Source organism: Eupeodes corollae, chromosome 1, assembly GCF_945859685.1.
Source record: "Eupeodes corollae chromosome 1, idEupCoro1.1, whole genome shotgun sequence".
Lineage (NCBI taxonomy): Eukaryota > Metazoa > Arthropoda > Insecta > Diptera > Syrphidae > Eupeodes > Eupeodes corollae.
This window is the reverse complement of record NC_079147.1, coordinates 96,729,113-96,756,865: the sequence shown is the minus strand read 5'-3', so window position 1 is coordinate 96,756,865 and position 27,753 is coordinate 96,729,113. Positions and strand designations below refer to the sequence as shown.

Below are 27,753 nucleotides of genomic sequence, written 5' to 3'. Positions count from 1 at the left end.
CTTGAAATATATGGTTATGCTTTTAAACTAATTAGAATATGATTTAATAATAAACTTACTTTAAGATTATTGATCAGACAAAGTATAATCAGTTTGGATTGAATTTGTAAGATTAAATTATAAGTAATTCAAGAAATCTTAAATAAGATGATAATGACAATTATATAATAGATATATAAGATTAAGTTATAAACAATTCAGCACATTTAGAAAAAGGTATAAGAAAGTTTGAAACAAAATGTAGTGGAATAAGTTAGAGGGTGTTGACAGTGGCGGTAACAACTCTTTCACATTTTTATTAATGATCTCCTGTATGCAACTTCTAATCCAATGCATTGTTTCGCTGACGATAGTTATCTTAGCTTCTCTCTTAGTTTCTAGTATCACACTTTTTAGTGTGGCGTTACTACAAGGCTAACAAGAGATACATCAACATTGACCGACCTTTCGTTATTGAAGAGTATAATACGTGCTTTCTAATTTTCCAAGCCTATCATTTTTCAAAATAGAATTATATTTTGCCTTTTTTTTGCTAAGCATTATGTAGCTGATGAGATTTTATACACACAAATTATAATAGGTTTTATTCTTACTTACTTAAGGTGTAGCTACAGTCCTGTGTGAACTAGGGCCTCACCCAACAAACTTCTCCATCTAGCTCGGTCCCTAGCTAGATGTCTCCAGTTTCGCGCTCCAAGTTGGGTGAGGTCACCTTCCATACTTGTGCGTGCCACCTGATCCGCGGTCTTCCTCTACTGCGCTGTCCTGTGGGTGCGGATTCGAAGACTTTCCGGGCCGGAGCATTGGTTTCCATGCGCTCTACGTGACCCAGCCATCTTAGTCGTTGGACTCTTACTCTTCTGGCTAAGTCTACGTCGCTGTACAGCCCGTACAGTTCGTCGTTCCATCTTCTCCTCCACTCCCCTTCGATGCATACGGGACCGTAGATCACACGAAGAACTTTTCTCTCGAAGCGACCCAAGGTGCTTTCATCCGCTTTTGTCATGGTCCATGGTTCTGCACTGTATAGCAGGACGGGGATGATAAGGGTCTTATATAGCAGCACTTTGGTCCCTCGAGAGAGGACTTTAACACTCAATTGCTTTCTTAGTCCAAAGAAACAGCGGTTAGCAAGAGTTATTCTGCGTTTGAACTCAGCGCTGGTGTTGTTTTCTGCATTTACAGCGGAGCCTAGGTAGACGAAGTCCTTGACTACCTCAAAGTTACGTCTGTCGGTTGTGACGTTTTGACCAAGACGTCGGTGTTGTATGTCCTTTCTTGACGACAGCATGTACTTTGTTTTGTCTTCATTAAACCCATTTTTGGCCTTAATTCTCACAAAAGCCCCATTGACATCACGCTGAGTTCTTCCGATTATGTCAATGTCATCAGCATATGTCAGTAATTGGACTGACTTTTGAAAGATAGTGCCTCTAGTGTTGACGTGTGAGCTCTGCACTATTCTTTCAAGCACGATGTTAAAAAAATCGCATGACAACGCATCACCTTGTCTAAAGCCTTTTTTGACATCAAAAGGTTCTGTTAAGTTGTTTCCAACCTTTATGGAGCAGCGTGAATTCTCCATGGTCATCCTGCACAAACGGACGTGTTTGGCAGGGATGCCAAAACTAGACATGGCTCTATATAGCTCGTCCCTGTTTATGCTGTCATATGCGACCTTGAAATCGATGAAAAGATGGTGGGTGTCGATTTGGTGTTGTTGGGTTTTTTCCAGGATCTGCCGTAATGTGAATATTTGATCAACTGTGGACTTTCCCGGTCTAAAACCACACTGATAAGGACCTATCAGGTTGTTGACAATGGGCTTTAGACGTTCACATATTACGGCAGAGAAGATTTTATAGGCGATGTTAAGCATACTGATTCCTCTATATTTGGTGAAGTTTAGAGGGTCTCCTTTTTTCAGGATCGGGCAAACAATACTGAGGTTCCATTCATCGGGCATGCTTTCTTCCGACCATATCTTACAGATAAGATGGTGCATGCTTCTAACCAACTTATCTCCACTGATTTAAAGAGCTTGGCATTCAAGCCATCCGCTCCAGCGGCTTTATAAGACTTCAGCTTAGATATGGCAATCTTTACTTCGTCTAAGTCGGGAGGACGGGATTGTTGGCTTTCGTCGTCTATATGTTGAATGGATCATCCTGCCTTACAGCGGAATTCAGTTCGTCGTCGCTGTTATACAGTCTGCAGAAATGGTCCTTCCATCCTCAGCATTGACTGCGGTTCCACTATGAAGTTTCCACTTTCGTCCTTGCAGCCTTCGGTTCGAGGTTTATGTACCTGTGAATTTCGTTTCACCTGTTCATAAAACTTTCGAACTTCATTTCTGCTTTTAAACCTCTCAACATCTTCGACCACACGCTTCTCATGCCATCTCCCACGATCCCTGTCCTGCTATACGGTGCAGAATAATGTTTTTTGACAAAAGAGGATGAAAGCACCTTGGGTCGTTTCGAGAAAAAGTTTCTTCGCCTGGTCTACCATACCGTATGTATACAAGTCTAAAAGGAAAGTCTTCAAATCCACGCCCACAAGATTGCGTAACAGGAGACATCATGGACCGAGCTAGACGGAGAAGTTTGTTGGATAAAGCCCTAGTTCACACAGGACAGTAGGGGCAAATTAAGTAAGTAAATAAGCTTTATTAGCTTTTGATAAGTATTCACAATCGGTTAAATAATATACTTACAGTGCTGTGCAAAACAGCAGATCTTTTAACTTCATAAATTGTCTTCAAAATCAAATACCAAACTTCTGACTTGCAAAATTTATTTATTACAACTAAAAAAACAACAATTTTTTTTGCTTCATCCTTCAATTTTTATAACAGCTGCACATCATCTAGGCATAAAAGCAATCAGGTAATTAATAACTGTGGTATGCCATTCCACTGCCTTTGAATTTCAGCATAAAGATCGCCCTTTCGCTGTTGTTGCCTTCCATCATGTCCTTACAAATTGAATTTTGATTCATCAGAAAACAATATTGTTTTCCTCCTTTATGATGAGTCACTAATTTCCTAGACTTACATCCCTATTATGAGTATCAATTTGATAGTTGATAATATCTATCAACTATTTGATGAATCGGTATTATGAACATCAACTTTTAATTTTTGAACCGATTGTGAATAGTTTATTGTGAATGAGATTTTTTTCTCGTTTGACGTTTTCAATTATTGTTTTAAAATTTTGTTGTGTCTGGACTTCTGGAGTTAAAATTGTTTTGCGAAAATGTAAGTTGTTCTAATAAAAAAGTTTTCATATTTTAAAAAATATATTTTATTTAGGAACAGAATAGTTAGTAACAGGAAGCAATTGGAAAGAATGGTAGAATTGATGGAGCAAAATCCTGAAGTGGCAAGGGGGATGTTGTCCAAAGTGGACCTAGGAAAAAAGTGGGAAGCTATCGCAGTGGAGTTGAATAGTTTGGGGCCTCCACAACGCGACTCAACCAAGTGGCAAAGAGTGAGTATAATTTGCTTAAGTATACATTTAATTTGTAATGTTTTGATTTTAATAGGTATGGATTGATCAAAAAACGAAAATTAAAAAAAAAGTTACAAAAAATAAGATAGAGACAATTGCAACTGGCGGAGGACCTAATAAAACAATCCGATTGACTGATGATGAAGAAGCAGTAAGTCGCCTAATGCATTTTAATGCCTGTCTTAATCTTGTTTGGAAAGCCTGAAGTTTTGAATGAATCTACAATGAAGTTTCATCAGCCAATGGAAGAATTAAAGAAAAGTATCTTATTACATGTGTTCGTCCAAATCCATTGGGTTGGAAGAATCACGTAATGCTCTGCGTATTTTGAGTTGCTGACTTGCGTTAACTTCATCATAACTCCCTTCAAAAAACAATTCCGTCGAAGTCATAATATAATTTCTTAAATTTTTTTTTGCCTTTGAAAATCCTGAAATATAAGTTTTTTGTTTGCATGCGAAAATATTCCTATAGCAACCGAATTAAACATCGTCAATAAAAAGTAATTTAAAAAAAAAAATGCGTACAAATCGCTGTTTCTTTAAATTTATATTTTATTCTATGGAGAGAATGAAAAAAACGTACCTTTAGTAATTTTTTCTAATCATTCACAATAATGATAAAATTCACAGTTCATCAACAAAGTTGATAGTTGATAGCCATAATACCAATGCATCAAAAATATTGTTATGTATCAAGTATCTAGTTGATAGTTGATAGCTATAATAGGGCTGTTAACTATTCGACAAATGGTAGATTTATGTAAAGAATATTTGATCGACTTTTCTTTCTGGGTTAATCCTTTTCTAAAATCACTCAAAATTCTTGATTTCAACTCTGGAGAATAATTGTTTCTGGCAACTTTAATTTAAATTTGATTATTTTTATTTTTGCACACACGGCTTATATGTATGTACTTACTTTATTAGGCCAATTATAGCAATCTACTATCAATTAGATATTTGATACATAACAATATTTTTGATGCATTAGTATTATGGCTATCAACTACCAAGTTTGTCGATGAACTGGGGATTTTACCATTATTGTGAATGATTTTTTAACTTGGTATTACGGATATCAAAAAATAGATACACATCAATTTTCATATCAACCACAAATTCTTGGTTGTTACCTCTCAAATACGTTTTAAATTTAAAAAATAATTATAAAAGTTACGTTTTTATCATTCTCTTCATAGAATAAAATATAATTATAAGGAAACAGCGATTTGTATGCATTTTATTTTTAAAATAACTTTTTATTGACGATGTTTAATTAAGTTACTATACGTATATTTTCGCATGCAAACAAAAACTTATATTTTAGGATTTTCAAGGGCAAACACAAAAATTGAAGCAATTATGATTTCGACGGAATTAGTCAGCAACTCAAAATGCGCAGAACATTATATGATACTTCCAACCCAATTTATTTGGACGAACACATGTAATAAGATACTTTTCTTTAAATATTGCATTAGCTGATGAAACATCATTTCAGATTCATTCAAAACTTCAAGCTTTCCAACCTTCATTAGTCAAATGTGTTGGTAATTCAACACCCGAGAGTTCAACATAGGCATTAAAATGCATTAGACGACTTACTGCTGCTTCCAATCAGTCAATCGGATTGTGTTTCTAATTTGTTCAATCCATACCGATTAGAATCAAAAAGTAACAAATTGAATGTACTTAAGCATTTTAAACTCACTCTTTGCTACTTGGTCGAGTCGCGTTGTGGAGACCGCAAGCTATTCAACTGCAGTGCGATAGCTTCCCAATTTTTTGCTAGGTCCGCTATGGACAACATCCACCTTACCACTTCAGGATTTCGCTCCATTGCATTGATTCCACCATTCTTTTTAATTGTTTTCTGTCACTTACTATTCTGTTCCCAAATAAAATATATTTTTAAAAAATGGCATTTTATTATTATTATTATAACTTTATTAACAATAAAATAAATTAGTAACAAATTTTATAAAAGTTTTTCTAAATTAAGTGCTGACATTAGTTTATATACATTATTAACATTACTATATGTGGTTTCAGTCAAAAGATCAGATAATTTGTTGTGAACTAGAGTTTGACTTTTTAAATTTATTTGAGTACATGATAATAGATGACTTATGGTGAGCGTTCGATTTTCATCGCAGAAGTGGCAGAGCGGGGGCGTCTCGTTAGGGATGAGGTGTTTATGTGTCAGGTTGGTGTGACCCAATCGCAATCGTATGTATATTTTAATCTTATTATTTGATATGTTTTTGGGGTAGTTGGCTTTTTCAGCATTAGGGTTAAATTTGGTGTAGGTGTGGTGATAATTCAACCAGTTAGTTTTCCTTTTGTATTTCCATGTCTTAAGTATATGGTTTCTTAAGTCTCTTTTATTGTAGGCATAGAATGTCGTTAGTGGTTCATTTAGAGCAGATTTAGCTACAGCATCTGCAACTTCGTTGCCATTGATACCTTGGTGCCCTGGGATCTATGCAATTTTTAGTTTTCCATTTCTGGAGATGAGTTTATCGCGGATGGATTCGATAATTTCACTATTATTATTAATGTTGTTGATGGCATTTACAGAGGATAGACTGTCTGTAAATATGATAGTCTTTTTGTCCTCGGATTTTTCAGTTGCCCTAAGAATGGCAAAAGCTTCAGCTGTGAATATCGAGGTGAAAATTGGAAGTATGCCTTTGCAGATGGTTGTTGAGTTTTCTGCGATAACAGCAAATGATGTACCGTCTTGTGTTTTTGAGGCATCAGTAAACAATAAGTGCCATCCTTGTTTCTTGTGGCTCTCTGTCATGTCAAAAAACATGGCTTTAAAAGCATCTTTACTGGTTGATGTTATGGTGTATTTGCTAAGGTTGGTGAGAATAGACTCTTTTGGTAAGTTCCAGGACGGATAGGTGGTTGAGTTTACATTTTGAATGGCAATAGGTATGTCAAGTTCTTTTGCAGATGTTAAAGCGGAGTTTAATGTTGATTTAGGTCTTGGGGTTTTCTTTCGTTTTATAGTTTTTTTGGCATCGTTGTGAATAGGTGACCTTCTGGAGCAGTTTATTTTTTTGTATCGTAGCCGTAGTAAGATATTCGATTCTTCCAATAAGCTGTGGTAAACCCGCATCTGTCAAGAGGTTCCCAATTGGAGTTGTACGAAAAGCCCTCATACCGCTCCTGATGGCTGCGCGATACGGTGTTGTGATAAGTTGGGTGGATGACTTCGAACATTTACCATAAATCGCTAAACCATAGTCGATCTTAGACAAAATAACAGATCTTATTACATTAATTATAGTATTTACATTGGAATAGCTGTTTTTAGAGGAAAGATATTTAATCAAATTAACTCTAGTAGTAAGGCTCTTTTTTAAATTTGTACAGTGTTTCTTAAAGGTAAAATTAGAATCAAAAATGATACCAAGTATTTTAGCAAAGTTAACATTAATTATATTAAAATTATCTAATTGTATTGAGATATTTTTACTACAACTATATTTTTTGTATTGAAATTTTTGAACCTGAGATTGCCCCCATTCTGAAAGGCTTTGAAGAATATATGTGAATTTTGAAGCTAGGGACGTTAAGTCTTTGCACTTTGAGTAAACAATCAAGTCGTCGGCATATAGTGTGTGACCTACAGTGCTCTGAGGATCAACTATGGAGCTGATTTCATTAAATGCAATTATAAAAAGGACGACTGATAAAGGCGATCCTTGTGGAATGCCATTTTTCAAATTATGGGTAGACGAATAGGTACCATTCGCCTTAATTCGGAAATATCTATTGCTTAAGAATGATTTAATATAATTGAGCATTTAGGGCCCAACTTTTCATTTTATTAATTGTTTCATAATTACGTGGATGCCGATTCTGTCAAGGCTTTTTCGAAATCAATCAGAAGAATTGAGACGTGATTTTTTGTTGACAGGCTAGACGTGATGATTTCATCTAGGTGAAGAAGTGCGTCAGAAGTACGCTCTTTTTTAAAAGCCACTTGGCGGTAATCAATAAATTTATTTTTTTCAAGGAACCAGAACAATCGTCTGGAAATTATTTTTTCTAAGACTTTCCCTGTACAGGGGAAGAGCGAAATAGGACGGTATCCTGAAATAGCAGAGGGATCTTTATTCGGCTTGGGGATCGGAACAATGCTCGCCACTTTCCATGCATGTGGGATTATGCCTTCGTTAAATATTTGGTTGAACAAATCCAACAATCTTAGTTTAAAGGTTGCGGAACTGTTTTTTAGCATGGCATAAGATATGCGGTCGAATCCGGGGGTTGTGCCTTTAACAAGGCATAGACAGCTTTCTAATTCTGTCATATTTAAAGGACATTCAATTAGAGCTGCTGAAGGGTTAATAGTGTACGATGCGATTACTAAATTTTGTTTTTCTCTTATGAAAGTAGGGTGAAAATTTGAGTCATCGCCGGAAATTTTCCATGTTTTTGCAAAAAATTCCACAATTTTATGTGGACACGTGATAGCTTCCGTTTCAGATCTAATAACTTTGATTGAGTGAGGCAAATAATTTCCAGTGAGTGCTTTTATGTAGGTCCATAGTTTCTTAGATGTGGAATTTGGGTTGATGTTCGATGTGAACTTTTCAAAACTTAGGACTTTCTCTGCTTTTACAGCTTTACGAATCTTGGCATTGGCTTTACGGTAGGTTACAAGATTATTATCAGTAGGATGTTTTTTAAAAAGTGTCCAGGCTTTTTGTTTTATTTGGCGGAGGTTACCTAACACCTTGTTCCACCAGGGAACAACTTTTTTGTAAGTCTTGTTTGTTGATTGCGGAATAGATACATTTGCTGCGGATCTTACACATTTTTGTAAAATGGCAGCTTCTTGATTAATGTCATGAGAAGATTTCCTTTGTACAATTTCTTTTGAAAGATTTGATTGGAATAGTTCCCAATTTGCCCTATCCCATGTGGAAATTGGATTCAGAGATGGTGTAATTAAGGTCAGGTCAACGTGTGTAAAAGTTTTATGCGTCGAAAAATGTGTCGGGTGACCATCATTTAAGATCGAAAGACCAAAATTAGTGATGAAGTTTTCGACTATTTTTCCACGACTATTAAATGTACTCGAACCCCAGGAAGGGCTCCATGAGTTAAAATCACCGGTAAGGATGATTGGGGTATTGATACCGTTGAGGATACAATCAAGATCATTGCGAGAGAATTGTTGCTCTGGTGGGATATAAATACAGATTATCGTGAGTTTTATTTTTAATTCTATTTGTACTGCTATTGCCGCTATATTTGAGTTAATTTGGATAAAATGATGTGGAATAGATTTGTGGACAAGAAGACCAACTCCCTGTTTCGATGATGTGTTTGTGTCTAAGTTATAAAAACAAGATGAGTATTGCTTTGGGCATAAAGGTTGAAAATTGTGTTTGATATGAGTTTTTTGTAAGGATATAACGCATGGTTTAAATCGTTAATGAGGAGTTGTAATTCATGGTAATAACTATAAAACCCTTTAAGGTTCCATTGGAGAACCTTAAATGTAGGTTTTACGTATGAAGTAGAATTTTGGATATGGTTTATTGGGGTGTGCGGGTTGGACAAGGGTTTGGGTGTGCCTCCGCTGGTCGAAAAACGAACAATCCGAGTTCCGAGAGGAACTTACATTTTCGCAAAACCAATTTTAACTCCAGCCACATAACAAAATTTTAAAACAATAATTGAAACGTCAGACTAGATCAAAAATACTGATTCACAATAAACTATTTACAATCAGTTCAAAAATTAAAAGTTGATACTCATAGTCATAATACCAATTCATCAAATAGTTGATAGATTTATCAACTATCAAATTGATACTCATACTAGGGCTGTATGAGTTAAACTACAGAAATAAATGTATCGTTTTCAAATTTAATTAAATTAACCGTTATCTAAATGAGTCATGGCTGTCAGTTGCAAATGTTTGGCACAGCACAGTACTCAGAAAGTACATTTTATTTCAAATCCCAAAATATTGGTTTTCAACTAGCGCAAGATGCAAATGATGGTATCGCAAATGGGAGTGACCAAATTGTACCTAGATTTAATTATTTGCCTGTTATAGGAAACAAGCTTAATCTTGAGAGGCAAAGTTGAAAATTTGATTTATAGCCACTTTTGACACAAAACTTCGAATAATAAATAAAATTTAAAACACTTATAACGTTTTATTTTGTAGAAGTTTAAGACATATTTATTTTACAAACCAATTTTGCTTTGGATTCAAAGTTTAAAAAAAAATAATCAAAAAAAAACATAAAATAAATTGAAAGTAATATTCCCACTTCCACTTTTTAAATAAAATAATAATTATTAATTAAAAAATAACATGTTATTGACTTCAAGCAAAATGTGTTAAATTAGTTTTTAACTTTAAACAATTAAACAAATAAACTATCTCTTTTCCGCTCTTTCCTTCTTCTATCTCGCTCCCTTTCTAAGTAATATATTTTACTTTCTCTTTTCCTCTTCAATTTTGACGATTTCTACACATCATTTGAAGTTCAAATCTTCGATTTGTACGAACACCTTTCAAAATTTCATTCTTATTTGTTGCTGCCCTCTGTGAGCTTTTCGACTTGAACATTTCCATCATTCGTTTGCGACGATCTTCAAGTTTATCGGCCTTAGGTTGTGGCTTAGTGGTTGTTATTGTTGTACTAAGATTAAAGTTTTCCCGGGGATTAGGCAAATGCATTCGCTGTGGCACAGATGCGACTGTTGTATTTCCACATGCGGCGGGTAACGTTGTTGAATCAAAGTTAAAATTGAATTTCTGTCTTGGAAGTTTATTGATGTTGTTTGATTGTTTGAATAGAGAGGTGCTACTTTCGCCAGTGACTTTAGTTGGTGTTTTACTAAGCAATTGTACATCATCCAAAGGCCGAACATCTTGTTTTGATTTTGTGCGTAATTTGTTTTCAATGTCGGCTTTGCTGCTTTTGCTTTCAACTCCAGACATATCAATTCTGTGACGTGCTTTTGGCATTGGGAGATGTGTTTTGTTGGCATCTTTGTTGTGATCTTTTAGAACCAAGTTTCTTGGAGGAAGTCCTTTTTGCACGGAAGCTGAAAAAAAGGGAAATGTTAAAGAATGTTAAAATATTAAAAAAAAGGATTAGGAAATTAGAACATATGTATGTTAAATATTTGGACCAACAAAGGCTTAATTGACAAGTTCCGTCTAAATTTAAATGATTAGAAAGTGTCTCCAAGCTCCATCGGGACCCAAATAAGATGTCCTTTAAGCATTAGTTAACCACCATAATATTCATTAAAAATATAATCAAACAGAGTTATTTTTTCTTGAAGTGATGTTATTACGATTTTAAAAGAGGAAATTCGTAAAGGTCGCCCAAAATTATAATGTACCAGAACGGAAGGGGTTCCGTGGCTACGAAAATAAAAGAGTCAAGGAATACGTGTATTTTTAGGGTAAGTAAAGAGATAGAGTTGTAGAAGGAAATGCTGTCGATGGAACCAGAAGAGTCAATGAATAAAAAGAATCAAATTTCCTGACATTCTTCCAACGAGCTTAAGTTGAGAAGTTTAAGGCGGTTGACTTAAGAGCAAGAATAAGCGGATTGTTCTCTAAAGGCAAAGATCTCGGAACTATCCTTGAGACACGTTTTCGAGGAGTGGCCGAACAAAGGTTATATATAGAGACATAAGGGTAAGAAAATTCCTTGGAACAACGTTTAACGAAACCAAGTGCTGTGTTGTCTTTAAAAAAGATAGGTATACAGCTGTGGACAACTAATTACAAACATTACTTGCTTCTCATTTCCACATTCACTTTATCAAGTCTGACTAGAATAGCGGTATCCAAAACGGTGTAATGCAAGCGTTATTACATAATTGTTTGAAAAAGCATCATTTGTGCATAAGTCTTTGCAAAGAAAGTTTTCAGTGCAATTAAGCATTTTCAAAACTTCGGGACTGCTGAAAATGTACCTCGAAAAAACGAGCCCGTAAGACAAGCTGCCAAATAGATGAAGCAATTAGTAGGCTGGCCAAAAATTACCAAAAATAAGGAAAAAGGCAAAAAGGAACAGCACTCCAACCTAAAAACGTTTTGCCAATAATTAAGCATGGAGGCGGCTCGCTTAACGTTTGGGGTTATTTCTCGTGGTGTGCAGTTGTCCACCGAATGGATGGAACGCTGACAGCCGTTCAATACATTAACATTCTTAAGGAACGATTAGTGGATTGGGTTGATGAAAACATGCCAGTGATATGGAAGTTTCAGCAAGACAACGACCCCAAGCATACTGCTGGAATTACGAAACAGTTCTTTAGGGACCAATCGATAACAGTTCTGGAATGGGCATCATCAAATGCACACCTACATCCGATAGAGCATCTTGGGGGAGATGTTAAAAGAGCTGTTGCTCTCAAAAATAACCTCAACAATGATGTTCTTTCGAAGGTATTGAAGATAATAATAAGCTGCTTGGAAGGCTATACCCGTAGAGCAGTGCAGGCGGCTTATTTCATCAATGGAACAAAGATGTCGGGAAGTTTTGAAGCAAAAAGGTTTTACAACAAGGTATTTAAGATAAATATAAGATAAATGATATTATAAAGTTATACATTTTTCTTTTTTGTATAAATTTTTATCTTGTATATATAATATATATGTATATTATATTTTATTATTTTTAAAAGTCTAAGAGAGTTATAATACTTATAGACGTAAATAAATAAATATACATTTTATAATAAGATATGATTTTTCTCTTTGTTTCTAATTAGTTGCCCACCAATAAACGCTGTGTTTTCGCAGAAACTGCCATATGAAATAAATGTTATGTTTGGGAAACATTGTTTTAAGTTTAAAAAATATATTTTGAAAAAAAAAATACAGATACTGCTTTAAAAGTGAATTAAATTTGTGTTTCTAATTAGTTGTCCACAGCTGTATCTGGGTTTGGGTTGATTATGCAAAAAGTAGAGACGGGCAGGCGTCTAAGCGTAATTTATTTAAACTTGGCAATATTAAGTCCCAAGCTGAAAAACAGTTAAGATCATGTTAAATACTCGTATAAGAGTCATGTAATTATGAATGGTCTTGAATTTTGTTTCATTACCATGTAGTGAGATAGAAGAATGATTTGTGAACCTTTCAAGATCGTTGCTTGTAAGAATGAACAAAAGAAGTCCTAGGTGGCTACCTTGAAGTACACTTTAGGAAGCTAAAAGCCGTGAGGTGGCAGATCTGAAATGAACGCTTAAATATTGCTTTTCGAGGTAAGAGAATGTCCATTTTTTAAAATGGGGTTCAAAGCCAAGAATTTAAAGTATAAGTCTAGGACTAGCTCTTGTCAAGTGCCTTGCTGAAATCTGTTGAACGAATTCGTTACCTTTTTCTAAGGAACAAACTCAACGAGATTAATGGTTGACGACGTGCAATTAAGAAAACCATGATGCCTAGGGTTAACATTTCATACAAAATACTTTTTAGGTATATGAGAAACTTGAAAATGAGTCTATAATTGTCAACATCACCTTTTTAACTTTTTTTGTGTACTGGGATTATTCATAATCATTCAAATCTGAGGAAACTCACTGTGAAAGGAGAGGGGAGGAAGTGCATTTTTTTTTTAGAAAAAATGTCTTGAAGTTTCTTTAGTTTAATTTGGACAAGATGAAAGTTTTGATGAAAATAAGAAACACAGTCATCAGCAAAAGATTGTTTAAAAAATATGGCAATGGTTTTAGGGTCGTTTGAGATTTCGTTATCAAATGAGAATCAAATTTTTTCGTGTAGGTAATAAACTGAAAGAATGTTTTAGGATCCTTATTAAGGTTTGCTAGTGTTTCCAATAGATAGCGTAGGTAAAGTGACTTGTATTTGTGAGTAGAGTGTAAATAACTGCCAAGATAGTTCGAATAATCAGCAGGGAATCAAGAACACATGATTATTTTCTACAAAAAACGAATTTGCTAATATACCAAGGTGGGGAAGTAGACAAAGTTTCAAATCAATAATTCTCGGTCAAATAGTTTTGGCATCAAGGGTTAGTTACATTATCTAATTTAAAGGAAAAATTGTTACAAGAACTTAAGATTCCACAAAATTTTTAAACTAATTTCACCTTGAGGTATCTTTGTTTGTATATTAATATAAATAAATATTAATAATTAATTACTGCTGCAAAATTTTGGAAACTTAATAATTCCAAAAATCTATAGATATTCTCGTAGACTGTAAATAAAGAAATGAATAAGGTGGCGCAAAACTGACCGTTGAGAACTAGGGACTAGTGACTCTCTCAACCATTCCAGTGTGTGAGTCATTTTAGGGATGGAGCGGAACTACTGTTTTTATGCCGAAGCTGAACAACGTATTTAAGACACTTTTCATGGCAAGAATTACTCTGAGGATTTGTCAATTTTTAGGGAGGTATATTACCCGTGAAAAAACTTTTAGGTGTCGCATGCAGGGACCTCTGGCATTACAGTCTTATGCACTAACCATCACATCACGGGTACTACTCTCATAGACTGTGCTTTTGTAAAAATTTAAATCTTCTAAATTCGAGTAACATTCTGCAGGGAATAAGTCTGGTACATTCAGATTACAGAAAATACAAGCCACCGTTAAACCCTGTACATAATACATAAAGGCATTGAGGTAGTGTCTCAGTTTTTATTTTAAATTTTCAAAGCCTCTTAGGCTGTTACTGAAATGATTATTTGAGCCCAAAGAATGATTTATTGTTCTACTCAGTATTATGGATTAAAACCAATACCCACTGCTTAGACAAGTTAAAAAAGGTGATCTATTTATACCATGTTATCGTTTAATTTTGTTAGCTTTTTTTTTTGTTTCGACTGATAAATGAAGTTTTAGCTAAAGATCGAACCAATTTTTGAAAGACTAACAATTACATCTAAACGCATAGGTTAAAAGTTCATCATGAAGTTTTGTTATCTTGGGCGTTTTATTTGAGTCTTTTGCAGTATAATTAAGAGCCATATAGGTTTCTAAGGTTGTTTCTTTAGTGGTGTGGGTTTTCAATCTGGTAATACTTTCCTCGCAGTTAGTCTTTTTGTCGTTGTTAGTTATTCAAGCCATTGTTCAGACGCAGCTAAATGATTAAAAAACCACTGTTTAGTGCACTTTATGGGTTGATGAAAGCAATGGTTTATATTTCTTAAAAAATTAATCCGATTATAATTTAATAGTCAATGGAGAATACTAAAAGGCCATAATTAATTACTTTTTTCCAATCTGAACTGTAGGATATTGATGTGGACTACATTAGGTTCCAACAAGTCCCCGATACATACCATACTACCAACGAAACAATTAATTTATTGAAGAAAACTATCTCGTGCCGTTGACCTCCAAGATCGTGCGATCAGGGGGAAAAGGGTAAATATACCTCTTGGAGCTATGAAAAACAAAATTTTCTCAATTTTTTTTTGACAGAATCCAACCGCAAGTGGAAAAGTCTAACGGACTGTACCATATCCAGGAAGCAATGTAAAAAAAAACCGTTCTATTGAACTATTTTTTTTTTTTATAATTAGCGAGCACTAAAAGGGTTTTGTATACCTTTAATATGCCAAAGACATTTAATATGTGAGCATTAGGAAAAGGGGGAAGGGTTGGATAGGAGGTGTCGGTGTACATTGATTTTAAATTCCTGAACTTTGCAGGAAGTTGGACTAAAGGGTAAACTGAAGGGCATTCCTAGAAGCGCGTGATTACGGTTTAAGGGGAGGAATGCAACTTTCTAATTCACTAGGGCATAGTCCGTTAAAATAACGGTAAAAGCGTGAGACAAGAAACTTAACGACGATGTTCGAGTGACGTGATCGAGTTGATGATATTAATGTTCAATGCTCGGTTTTATTTCAAGGAATGCTAAAAACTTCTCAGATCCTTTTACTTTAAGATCTCTATATTTTTGTTATGAACGATCTAATAGAATACTGCTCTCCTATATGGAATCCTTTGTACGCTGCTCATGCTAATAGAATTGAAAGAATACAGAAACGCTTCACTAGAACAGCAATCCGGATTTTACGATGGAATATCGATATGCCATCATATAAAATGAGGTATCTGTTATTAGGCATTCAATCTTTGGAAACACGCCGTTAATATTTTGATGTCATGTTTGTAAGCGATTTAATTAATTATAAAATCAATTGCCCTGATTTACTTTCGTTAGTGGGTTTCACGTTCCAAATCGTACCTTACGAAATAATCGTTTATTTTATTTTCCTTTTCATAGGGTTAACTATGGAACCAATGAAACCTTAACTCGCTGTTTAAGACAAGCTAACTCTTTATGTAATGTCATTGATTTCAATTTATATATGAGTAGAGATTGTTTTAAAAAAAAAAGGTTGTTACTAAGTATCTTATTTTGTTATATTTGTATGTATATTGTTAAATCGTTTTAAGTAGTCTTTAAGAGTGTCTCTGCTTGATGAATAAATAAATAATAAATAAAAAAATAAATCAATTTAAAAGCTCTTCTTTCAATAATGTCCCAGAATTCTATATAAGTTACTGGAGCACCAGCCCAGAGATGAGAGTTATATTTAAGTTTCGGGCGTATATAGGTTTTGTAGATTTTGCCAGATCAGAGAGAAAAATTTCTTGCATCGTCTCAAAAAACATAGACATCTTGCGACATTTTTGGCGACATCGCAGATGTCATCCTTTTACAAAATGTGGTTGCTCATGCACATTCCAAGGATGTGTAGATAGTGGCAAGGAGGGTATATCTCGCTTTAACAATCCAAGACAGCATTGGGTTTTCGAAGTATTAAATTCCACACGGTTTTTTATTCCCCATTGTACAATGCTGTGTAGGTCGGAATTTAATGAGCTAATCATATTTTGCCGTTGCAGTTCCACATCCGAAGAGGAGGGTTGTGAGTCTGGAAATGAATATGAAAAGCTAAGAGTGCTATCGTCAGCGAAACAATGTATTGGATTAAAAGTAGCAGCCAGTAGATCATTAATATTTAAAAATCAGAAAAAGGGTCGGAGATAAAACGAAGTCCTGGGCACACCAACATTTAAGTTAAAAGTACGCAGATAGATTTTTAATAATATATTGTTTAAATGCAACAATTTTGTTGTATATATAATAATGGGAAATAATGATAAAAGTAGATTTGTGATTATTATGTTGTTTCATCGTGGAAAAAGTAATAGAAAAAAAATTAGAATGGTACGCTTTTTGCAGCGAGAAAATAACTTAACGGTAAAAGTATTTAAAATTCTTTGAGTATTTTGTAGTGGCACTCTTATTATTAATAACTGCCTTCACTGAATTCACTAATTCGGCACATGTCTCTATCTCTACAGGTATGGAGTACCATTCCCTTTGAATTATCGACTACAACTAGTATTTCTTTTTGGTTTTACAACCTCCGATCCTTCGCTTTAGGATGCCCCATAAGTGTTCAATTGGGTTTAGGTTGGGGGGATTGTGATGGCCATTCCATAACATTGATTTTGTTTTGTTGTTAGTACGAGGTGTGTTCAAAAAGTACCCGGAATTTTTAAATTTCGCGGGTCTGAAAGTCCGAAGGCCAACATTTTTTTATTGTGTTGGTATACATGACCCTAAAGTATGATGCAATTTTCAGCTATATTCACTGTTTACTATGTCTGTGGTAGCTGCTAAGGTTCGACGTGTTTTTATGAACTCGGCGATTTTTGCTGTAACTGCTAAAATTTTACCAAAAAAACAATCGCATTAACATGGCTCAGTAGCTGTTAAATGACGTCAAGGACAATCCAAGTTTGCTTGAAAGGGTGATGAAACTTGGGTGTGCGGTTATGATGTCTAAACCGAAGCACAATCGTTTTTTTTTTTAATTCATTTTTATTAATTCATTCTTAACCTATCTTAAACCTAGACAAAAATTCATAAAACTAGCCTAATTATCCATAACTTACAACTAACTTAATGGTCCCATACGGACACTCTAAGTTAAACTATAACACTAACTACTAATGCCTTTCGGCCCTAAGATCTATTTTAACTTCAATTCATATTTATTTATAATTGTATTAATTAGAAAATTAAAAAAAAACTAATATCAATATCCTTTTTATTTTTGCTTAAAAACTACTTAAATAAGGTCCCTAATATAAAACTTAAAACTAACTTAAACTACCTATAAACTACTTAAAACTAGAACAACCACAGCAGCAAATCTAACGTTTTTTGTTTTTATATTTTACTGTCTTTTTTTGTATGTTTTTAAATTTTTTTTTTGTTTTTTTATATTCCATGTATTTTTTTTGTTTTTTTTTTTTAATTTTTTTCTGTATTTTTATTTTTTTATTTTTTTTTGTATTTTTTTTTTGTGCCACCATGCCTATTCTACTTAAAACTAAACCCTAAAACTATAAAACAAGTATGTAAGCCGGCCAAGGCTTAAACCCCATCCCGACTATCCACTATCAAGTGCCGATTGAAGCCACCAAAACTGGTTCTCCTGCTTCACCCTATCAGTTCGGTCCCGCTCGGACACAGCCCTACTGAACCGAAGGAGCTCCGCTCCGCCTTGTGCCATGACGTCCCGACTGTACGGGAGTCGCCTATCCACGGTTCTTCGTCTGACGTGGTAGATTAACAGAACTGCCTATCTATCCTATATCAGACCGCATTTGTCTAAAAAGAGGAATGCCTCTGGTGGAATGAACCCGCTCAAGCGTGCACTTTCAAAATACTCGTCGTTCGGATAGAACGCCCTGAAAATACATTTTTGGTCGAAGACATAGCTCTTGCAATGTGACCTCGAACGAGTTTTATCACGAAATTGTCAATTCTGTTGATTCGAGCCCCGTTGTATAGGACCTCGTTTGAATAGTAATGCACATAAGAAGATTCGGCTGTTCGATATAAGCCGTTACAGCGTCGTAAACACTGCCGCTCGAACACCTGAAACTTCTCCATATGGGAAGGGGCAACGTTGAACCACACAGGACAACCATAAACGATCATTGGCCGTATGGCCATGTAGCAAATTACCTTCACTCTGGGGTCAAGCCGACTGCTAAAAAACAGCCGTTTCGTCAGAGCGAAGGCTCCTCTGGCCTGGTCAGAGCAGCATTTATATGTCTGTCGAAATATAAATACTGATCTAACCAGATACCGAGGTACTTCACAACACTTTTGCTCGCTAATGGCTGCCCATGAAGATCAACGATGACCATCTTGCGCCAATTCTTGCACGTATCCCTCGTGGCCCTAGCCAACGGAGTCCGGAACAGAATTGTCTCTGACTTCTGGACATTTATTTTCAGTTTCCAGTCGTCGCAATATCGCTGAATCTTGTCGAAATCACGCTGCAAGAGAATTCTAATAACCTCAACCTTTCGGGCCGTTCTGTACGCAATTAGATCGTCGGCGTACGCAATTGCCTTTTTAAGACTACCTATCAGATCGCTGGTGTAAATGCTGAAGAGAATCGGCGAATTCACCGCTCCCTGTTGAAGACCATTTTTAATTGAGAATGTTGTGGTAGAAGTTACATTGCCACTTTTGACAACAAACTTTCTACCGTTAAGCATATCATAAAGTATATACAACAATGGCTTGCTTATGCCAAGCCTGCTCAGTTTTAGGTAAAGACCCTCTAACCATACGGTGTCAAAGGCCTTTTCCAAATCAACCAGAACAGCACCTGTGCATTGTTGTTTTGATTTATTCCATTGGATATCAGAAACGAGTTTAGACGCAGCATGAATTGTGTCATGACCCGCCTTGAACCCGAACTGTTTATCCGGAATTATTTTGTTGTCCGCAGCCCACTTAGTCAGAGCCCTATTAATGATTTTTTCGAAAACTTTGCTGATGCTCGGAAGAAGACTTATCGACCGAAGATTTGACGGGTTGGAGTTGTCCTTTCCCTTTTTCGGGAGGGGATGAACCACAGCAGTCTTCCAATGCACTGGATAATATGCATTATTCAGTGCATTGTTGAAGAGTGTGGTGTAAATGTCAATTGCCGAAGCACAATCGTCCACATAGAAGCATCCAACGTCACCAAGAGCGAAAAAAGCACATCAAGTTCGATCATATGTGAGGGTTTTGCTTAATGTGTTCTACGATTATAATAGCATAGTGCGTTCAGAGTTCTTACCACAAGGTCGTACGGCTAATAAGGAGTATTACCTTGAAGTTATGCGACGTTTCCGAGAAAAATTCCTTCACGAGATTTATGGAAAAACAATTCATCGCATTTTGCACAACGATAACGGACCTGCTCACCCGTCGTTTCTTGTTCGTAATTTTTTGGCCAATACCGTGCCTCCGCCTCCAGATATGGCTCCGGGTGTCTTTTTTCTGTTTCCAAAATTGAAAAGACCCATGAAAGGGCGGCGTTTTTCCTCGATTGAAGAAACAAAGGCCGAATCGCTGAGAATGCTCAAGGACATATTAAAAAGAAGATTGGAAAAAACGCTGGCATAAGTGTATTATATGTGGGGGAGAGGATCTACTTTGAAGGGGACCACATTGATGTCAACGAATAAATATATTTTTTTTTTAAATACAAATTCCGGGCACGCTTTGAACGAACCTCGTATTTGTAAGCCAATTTCGAAGGAATCTCCTTTTCAGCTAATGGTAGCATAACTGAATTTAAGATTTAAGATTTAAGATGTATACATAATCTACAGTGCACATCTAACCTTTGATCCAAAATATTGAACCTAAAAAAAAAAGATGCTGTAAAGTACACTCGAATCATTATAATTCCCACCACCGTGTTTCACCGTCTCCTTTGTGTATTTTGAGTTAAACTTCTTGTTTTTTGAACTTCTCACATACATTTTGACATTAGAAGTAAACAAATTGATCTTTATTTCATCCGACCATAGGATGTTATTCCAATAAGAACGTTGTAAGTGTTTGTTTGCAAATGGAAGTCTTCGATAATGTTTTTCTTGGTTAAAAATTGGACTTCTACCAGGAAGACTTGATAACTGATCCCTTTAATTCATTTTTGAGTTTTCTTAACAAAATAAATGGTTTCTTCTTACATATTCCTACCAAATGTAGCAAAACGTGAGATATTATATCTTTTTCCATATCCTGTTTCCTCTTTAGGCTTGAATGTAAGTTTTCAAATACTTATTTCTTCGAACAGTTTAAGGTCATTGCAATTTCAACCATCGTTTTTCCAGCTTGCCTAAATTTTTCTCATCACTTAGCGTTCATTTCTTTCTTGTTTCTATTATTTTTTCTAGGCGAAATGATCATTGACCTCAAACTTTTTACCGTTAAGTGAAAACAAAAAGTTTTTTCCAGAAGACAATTTTACCATTTGAGAGTATTATTAGGTATGATTAAAATATAGAAAGGCTAACAAGAAAAGACTTAATTGCTAAAAAATAGTGTGTATCGAAAATGAAAAGCCGCTGGAGCGGATGGCTTGAATGAAGCAGCTGGAGACAAATTGATTAGGAGCATGCACCAACTTATCTGGAAGAAATCATGCCCCATGAATGGAACCTAAGTATTGTTTGCCCGATCATGAAAAAAGGAGCCCCTTTAAACTGCACCAACTATAGAGAAATCAGTCTACTTAACATTGCCCAAAAAATCTTCTCTGCCGTAATATGTGAACGTCTAAAGCCCATCGTCAACAACCTGATAGGTCCTTATCAGTGTGGTTTTAGACCGGGAAAGTCCACAGTTGATCAAATATTCACATTACGGCAGATCCTGGAAAAAACCCAAGAACACCAAATCGACACCCAACATCTTTTCATCGATTTCAAGGCCGCATATGGCAGCATCTACAGGGACGAGCTGTATAGAGCCATGTCTAGTTTTGGCATCCCTGAAAAACTTGCCGTTTGTGCAGGATGACCATGGAGAATTCACGCTGCTCCATAAAGGTTGAAAACAACTTAACAGAACCTTTCGATGTCAAAAAAGGTTTTAGATAAGGTGATGCGCTGTCATGTGATTTTTTTAACATCGTGCTTGAAAGAGTAGTGCAGAGCTCACACGTCAACACTAGAGACACTATCTTTCAAAAGTCTGTGCAATTATCGAAGGGAGTGGAGGAGAAGATGGATCGACGAGCTGTACAGCGACGTAAACTTAGCCAGAAGGGTAAAAGTCCAACGACTTACATGGCTGGGTCACGCAAAGCGCATGGAAATCAATGCTCTGGCCCGGAAAGTCTTAGGATCCACACTATCAGGACACCGCAGTAGTGGAAAGTGACCTCACCCAACTTGGAGCGCGAAACTGGAGACATCTAGCTAGGGACCGAGCTAGATGGAGAAGTTTGTTGGGTGAGGCACTATGTCACACAGGACTGTAGCGCCACCTTAAGTAAGTAAGGTAACTTATATTTAAAACCATGGACGAGCCGATAGTAAAGTTACGTGAAGCAAATTATTGACGTTTTGTAGATCATCGTTTTGAAAATTACGGAATGACTTCCCTGATTTGAGAACTACCTCGAAGCAAAATGTCTCCGATTTGTAGGAAATCGAAGAAAATTCAGCTTTGGCGGTTACCTCGATAGGGCCGATTATCTTTTTATTTTTCAATACATAGATCCAACGAGTTTATGATGCCGAAAGGGCGCGGCGCTTTTCTGAGCTAATTGAGTCACTTATCAAGGGTTTCTTGTGACTGCCATCTCTACCAACCTACCTACCACGCCCCTAATTGCTGCAAAGTGGTCAAAAATTGGGTCCTTTGGTTGGAATTCATACGAGCCGGTCCGAAATAATTTTTAAAACATATCTCTATAAAAAGTACATAAACAGCAAACAAGGCCAAACACCTGCTGCTATAATGTATATGTTTTTCTTTGAGAGTATTAACTAGGTTCTAGGAGGTGAGTTAAATCGAATTTCAGTAATTTTGTTTTCAGTGTTCCAAATTTGTATTCATTTTATAAATTACCACCAAATCAAAGTCAAATAAATAGAATAAATAAATTGGGTGGCGCAACAGTCCTTTGCGAACTAGGGCCTAGTGACTTACAACTCTCAACCATTCCTGTGTGCGAGTAATGTTGTCAGGAATGGAGGGGACCTACTGTTTATATGCTGAATCCGAACCGCTAATTTGAGAAAGCACTTTTTCATGACAAGAGTTACTCTTGGAGAATTTGTCAATTCCTCGCAAGAGGCAGTACTCGTGAAAAGACTTAAGATGGCATAGGCAGGGATCGAACCCTAGACCTCTGGCATGACAGTCCAACGCACTAACCATCATGCCACGGGTACTACAAAATAAATAGAAGCTTAGCCTTAATATAATATAGGAGACCCTCTAAACTGCGCCAACTACAGAGGGATCAGTCTCCTTAACATTGCGTATAAGATCCTCTTTGCCGTATTATGTGAACGTCTGAAGCCATTCGTTAACAACCTGATTGGTCCTTATCAGTGTAGCTTCAGACCAGGAAAGTCCACTATCGACCAAATATTCACACAACGGGAGATCTTGGAAAAAACCCAGGAGCTTCAAATCGATCCCACCATCTCTTTATCGATTTTAAAGCCGCGTATGACAGAATCTATAGGGAAGAGCTCTACGGAGCAATGTCTAGTTTTGGCATCCCTGTCAAACTTATCCGTTTGTGCAGAATGACGATGGAGAATGCACGCTGCTCTATCAAGGTCGGAAAAGATCTTACCGATGCATTTGATGTCAAAAAAGGTTTTTAGACAAGGCGATGCACAATGATATTGACATAATTGGAAGATCAAAGCGTGATTTCAGTGGAGCGTTTTTGAGCATTGCGACGGAAGCGAAGAAGATGGGTTTAGTGGTCAGTGAGGGCAAGACCAAGTATATGCTGTCATCAAAAAAGGACACTGAACGACGACATTTTGGACAAAGCGCCACCATGGACAGCTATAACTTTGAGGTAGTTAAGGACTTTGTCTACCTAGGTACCGTTATTAATACAGACAACGACACCAGCGCTGAAATCCAACGAAGAATAACTCTTGCAAATCGCTGCTTCTTTGGACTTAGAAGGCAATTGAGAAGTAAAGTCCTCTCTCGAGCATGTAAAATCACCATCTATAAGACACTCATCATCCCGGTTCTCATTTATGGCGGTGAGGCCTGGACCCTGTCAAAGAAAGATGAGAGCGTCTTAGGATGCTTCGAGAGAAAAATTCTTCGGGTGATTTTTGGTCCCGTACGCATAGATGGAGAATGGAGGAGAAGATATAACGACGAACTGTACGGGCTGTACAGCGACACTGACCTAGGAGACAGCTAGCTAGGGACCGAGCTGGTTGGAGACGCATGTTGGTTGAGGCCCAGGTCCGCCCCGGACTGTAGCGCCACCTTAAGTAAGTAAGTAATTTAGCCTTAATATAAAAGGGGATGATTCAAAAGCTTCGAGTTCTTGTTGTCTAATATTTTTCGAATTCAATTTCATTCCAATCGAAATTAAAAGTCAGACCATAGCTGTATAAAACTTATTGTTATGGTTAAATAAATGTACCTGGTCTAATTTTTGAAGTTGAATTAATCAAAACCTTAGCACGTTCAGCTCGTCGTGCAACATGATCTGTTATTGATTCCATTCGTTGAAATTGTTTTTGATGAATATTCGAAAAGTTGGGCATTTTAATTTTTGATTGATGAACTGATTTCTTTTTGGGAGTTGCATCTTCTAAAATTAGAAATTTTATATTAAACAAAATAAACTCTTTAAGACTTTAACAAAACTTACGTGATGGTTTTTTCATTTGAATATAATCCAAAAGATCTCTTTCGGTCTCGGTTACCGAAAGTGAACGCTTACGACGTTTTGTTACATCTAAAATTTCATAAAGGAAAAGTTAATTACTGAAAAATGTTTGAGCTATTTAAAATAGAACTCACTAATAGGAGTTTGTTTGGCAGGACTTTTGCAAGGAATCTTGGTCGGCTGCTCAGTGTGGATGTTAATATTTATCGTTGTATTTGATGGACTATGAAATGTAACATTTTTCTTGGGCCTATTGACGCAAAACGAGAACGACCGCTTTCGACTACCTTTCAATTGTGTATTCTCTTTTGATTCATAGATAAAATTTGGAGTTATTTCAAGCTCTTCTTCGGGTTCAATGATTATATCTGGGACAATTTGTTTGTCTGATTTGAATGGAGTTAGAATTCGAGTGATGGACGACGACGAAAAGTCAGTGCTGGTGACTGAACGACAAGGGGTTTCTGGTATTTTCGTGGGTGATTCATCTGCGTCAAATGTTCCATTTAGAGGTGAAACTTTTGATGAATCTTTAGTAGGATCCTCCTCGGGTATTTCTTCAATCCCAAGAACAATTTTCCGAATCTCTTTGGGACTCAAAAGAACACTCTCAATGGTTGGTATTTCTTCTTCTTGAGGACTCATTTCAGTGTCAATTAACTCTTCTTCTTCTTTTTCTTTTGCCTGTTCGTCGGAAGTAAAGGTTCCATTCATTGGTTCAGGTTCATCATTCGTTTCACAAGGCTCTTCCTCGTCCATTGCTAATTGAAAATTCTCACCAGTGGGACTTTTGAGGGCATCGACAAACTCTATTTCTTCATCTTCGTCATCGGAGCACACCAACAAAGGTGGCATATTAACTCCAATAGAATCCGTGGAGACATTCACCCCAGACTTAGATTCAACCGTAAATGAAGCTGACTTACGACCTAAACTTTGTCTTGATTGTGAAGAAGTATCGTTCAAAGAGAGCATAATGCAGTCACTGTCGTTAGATTTGTTAGTCGAGTTTGCACCTGGATTATCTGATTCTGTAATTGGGTTCTGTGGTTCTGCAACTGGGGTAGTTGAAACGGATATGTTGGAGTCTTGTTGAAGTCTAGGCTTCTCTGGACTAAGCATACAATCATCTCCTGTTACTGGCATTGCATTTAGAATGACATCTCCTCCGTCCATTGAGTCCTCAGATTCAGCTAAAGGACTTTGTTCAGTTGGAATTTCAAAAGCTACTCCATCTGCAGGCGGAATCTAAGAAGAGAAATGTAAGAACAAGGTAAAACCTAAATTCTTGACTTTTGCTTTCATGGAAGCAAAGAAACCCCCTTAATATTAAATTTACCTCGACCTCTTCAGTCTCTTCCGCCAAAGCAATTGGATTTTCATCTATTTTAGTTTCCTCCTCCTTCCCTTCCTCCCTCTCCTCTTTCTCTTTCTCCTTCCCTTCCTCACACTCCTCCTTCTCCTCCGCCTCCACAACAACACTTATGTTGTCCTTTATGTTTTCTTTGTTGTCATTGTCCTTCGAATCATTGTGCTCCAAGTCTTCTCCCGTTTTGTCACTCTGCTCGACTTCCATTCCATCCTCGGTGTCTTCTGCTACGACTACTTTTTTCTGACGTGCCAATCGTTTAGACTTTGTGCGCTTCTTCTTGCTTCTCTTGGATGATACACGACCTATGTCAGCTGGGATCCACTTGGTCTCACGTTCTTCAAACGTCGTCGTTGAGGCAGCAACTTCCTCATCGACGTCTTCACTTTTAGTGGGATCTACGGATATGACATGTTTCGCACTGAGACATTTCTGGGCAACTATATTTTCATATTCCTTAATTGGTTTGATTGATTTGCGGCAACTGCGACGCGGAGTTTGTGTTGCAGAAGGCGTCTCCGGACGACTTGGAGTACGAAGATCGACCATTCGTGTCGATCGAGCGGGGGTCACTGAGTCTAACTTATTCTCCACCGATGATTCATCTTCTTCTATGGTCGGAGATTTATGCAACTCTAAGATCGACGTATTTCTAGTTCGCCTGGGAGTTTTCAAGATGGGCCTAGACTCTGTAAAAGTTTGAAATTATAAACTTTATTCGATTTATTTTGTTTTGTATGCAAACCTTTATCTTCCATTGTTTTTCTTTGTTATTATTTATAAAACACAACTTAAACAAACATACAAAATAAGTCAAATACAAATTGGAAATTTTAAATTCAAGGAACGCTTTGCTTTTGCTTTAAAAATGCAGCTGTGCTGTACAAAAATAATTCCGTTGTTCACCCTTGTTTTGAAAATTGAATTTCAGCGGTTTTTTACCGATTAGCCGATTCAAATTAAACATCTGTAGGTTGGTACAATGTCAAATTTTGTTTTGTATGTTGGTGTAACTGGACGACTGAAATGTGGATCGCGTTATGATATGCCCACACTATTAAAGCACAATTCACATGAGCACGACCAACGGTCAACGAATGAATAAATATACAGCCATTATGACACTTCCTTAACATTGCTTGTTTTTATTTGTTATAACCATTGACATACTATACTTGGACTGCTAATGGTGTGAATTTTAAATACAAAATTTGAATAAAAATGGTTCCACTTCAAATTAGCTACACTAGCCCTTCTAGGCATAGTGGCAAAAAAAGCTATGAAATATATAGGGACATCTGTTTGTAATCAGTTGAGATAAGCTTTTTCTGACATAGAAAGTATTGACATCAAGTATAATTTGTTGAAGACAAACGACGCCATGTTATATGACATACTATACATGGACTGCTAGTAGCCAACTTCACGATGGTTCCACTTTTAACGGACAAAACACTAGCGCAAAGAGGGCTATGCGGAAAAATTGTGTAACATTTAATACTCACATCCACTGCTGTCGTTTTTGCTACTATAGTAGTATTTTACTATTTTCAAAGTCAACTGCTACTCTACCCACGGACGAAAACTACTCCCCAAAATAAAACGGAAAAGAAATTTGTATTTGCTTTACAATAAAAACCAAAATTTAAAATATAATGCCCCAATAATAGTGCAACAGCAGAAATAAAATTTTTAGATATAAGTCTTATAAAAGATAAAAAAGAAATTCACTCCAGGTAGAAACGGTAAATGCCCTGCTAAGGAACTCCTTAAAAACAATTTCACAGAAAAATGGGAGCCATCGAAAACTTTAATCGAGAATAACAAATCATTGTATAAGGCGCCAGTTATAGCTATCATTGGTGTTCATCATTGAAAACAAACATTATAATTTTTTTGACAGGTCGTTTATAGCTATCCTTAAACATTTCTGTCATTGAAAAAATTTCCCGATTGAAATCCACCTGCAAAATTTTACTGACAGAAATCTATCATTGGAATTGTGTAAAATTGGAACACAAATCAGTGGAACGATTCGTTTCACCTTTGAACATAAAGTATCAGCTGTTCAGGAAAATGAATTTCCGTCCGTTGTAGAGTTTTCTCTACAATT

At 36.3% G+C, this 27,753-nt stretch overlaps 1 protein-coding gene and 1 long non-coding RNA gene across 2 annotated transcripts; one reads left to right on the top strand and one right to left on the bottom strand.

Annotated features, from left to right (window-relative positions):
* Positions 1 to 3,056: 3,056 nt before the first annotated feature.
* LOC129942126 (uncharacterized) lies at positions 3,057 to 3,689 on the top strand. Its single transcript, XR_008780977.1, has 3 exons — positions 3,057 to 3,262; positions 3,317 to 3,494; positions 3,550 to 3,689. It is a non-coding gene; the product is annotated as an uncharacterized LOC129942126 (long non-coding RNA).
* Positions 3,690 to 9,698: 6,009 nt separating this feature from the next.
* Positions 9,699 to 26,534, bottom strand: LOC129941829 (cell surface glycoprotein 1). The gene is made up of 6 exons (XM_056050582.1): positions 26,386 to 26,534; positions 25,611 to 26,329; positions 24,406 to 25,519; positions 24,254 to 24,340; positions 24,023 to 24,193; positions 9,699 to 10,609 (listed from the first exon to the last, which is right to left on the bottom strand). Exons 1-6 carry the CDS (start codon positions 26,396 to 26,398, stop codon positions 10,011 to 10,013), a joined length of 2,703 nt encoding a protein of 900 aa, XP_055906557.1. The 5' UTR covers positions 26,399 to 26,534; the 3' UTR covers positions 9,699 to 10,010.
* Positions 26,535 to 27,753: the final 1,219 nt, after the last annotated feature.

Bases quoted from the DNA above. Each gene is read 5' to 3' on its own strand.
- LOC129941829 (XM_056050582.1), bottom strand. The intron at 25,520-25,610 runs GTAAATTTAATA...TTCTCTTCTTAG, and splicing joins AAGAGACTGAAGAGGTCGAG to ATTCCGCCTGCAGATGGAGT. The intron at 10,610-24,022 runs GTACATTTATTT...CCTTTTTTTCAG, and splicing joins AACTTCAAAAATTAGACCAG to CTTCCGTGCAAAAAGGACTT.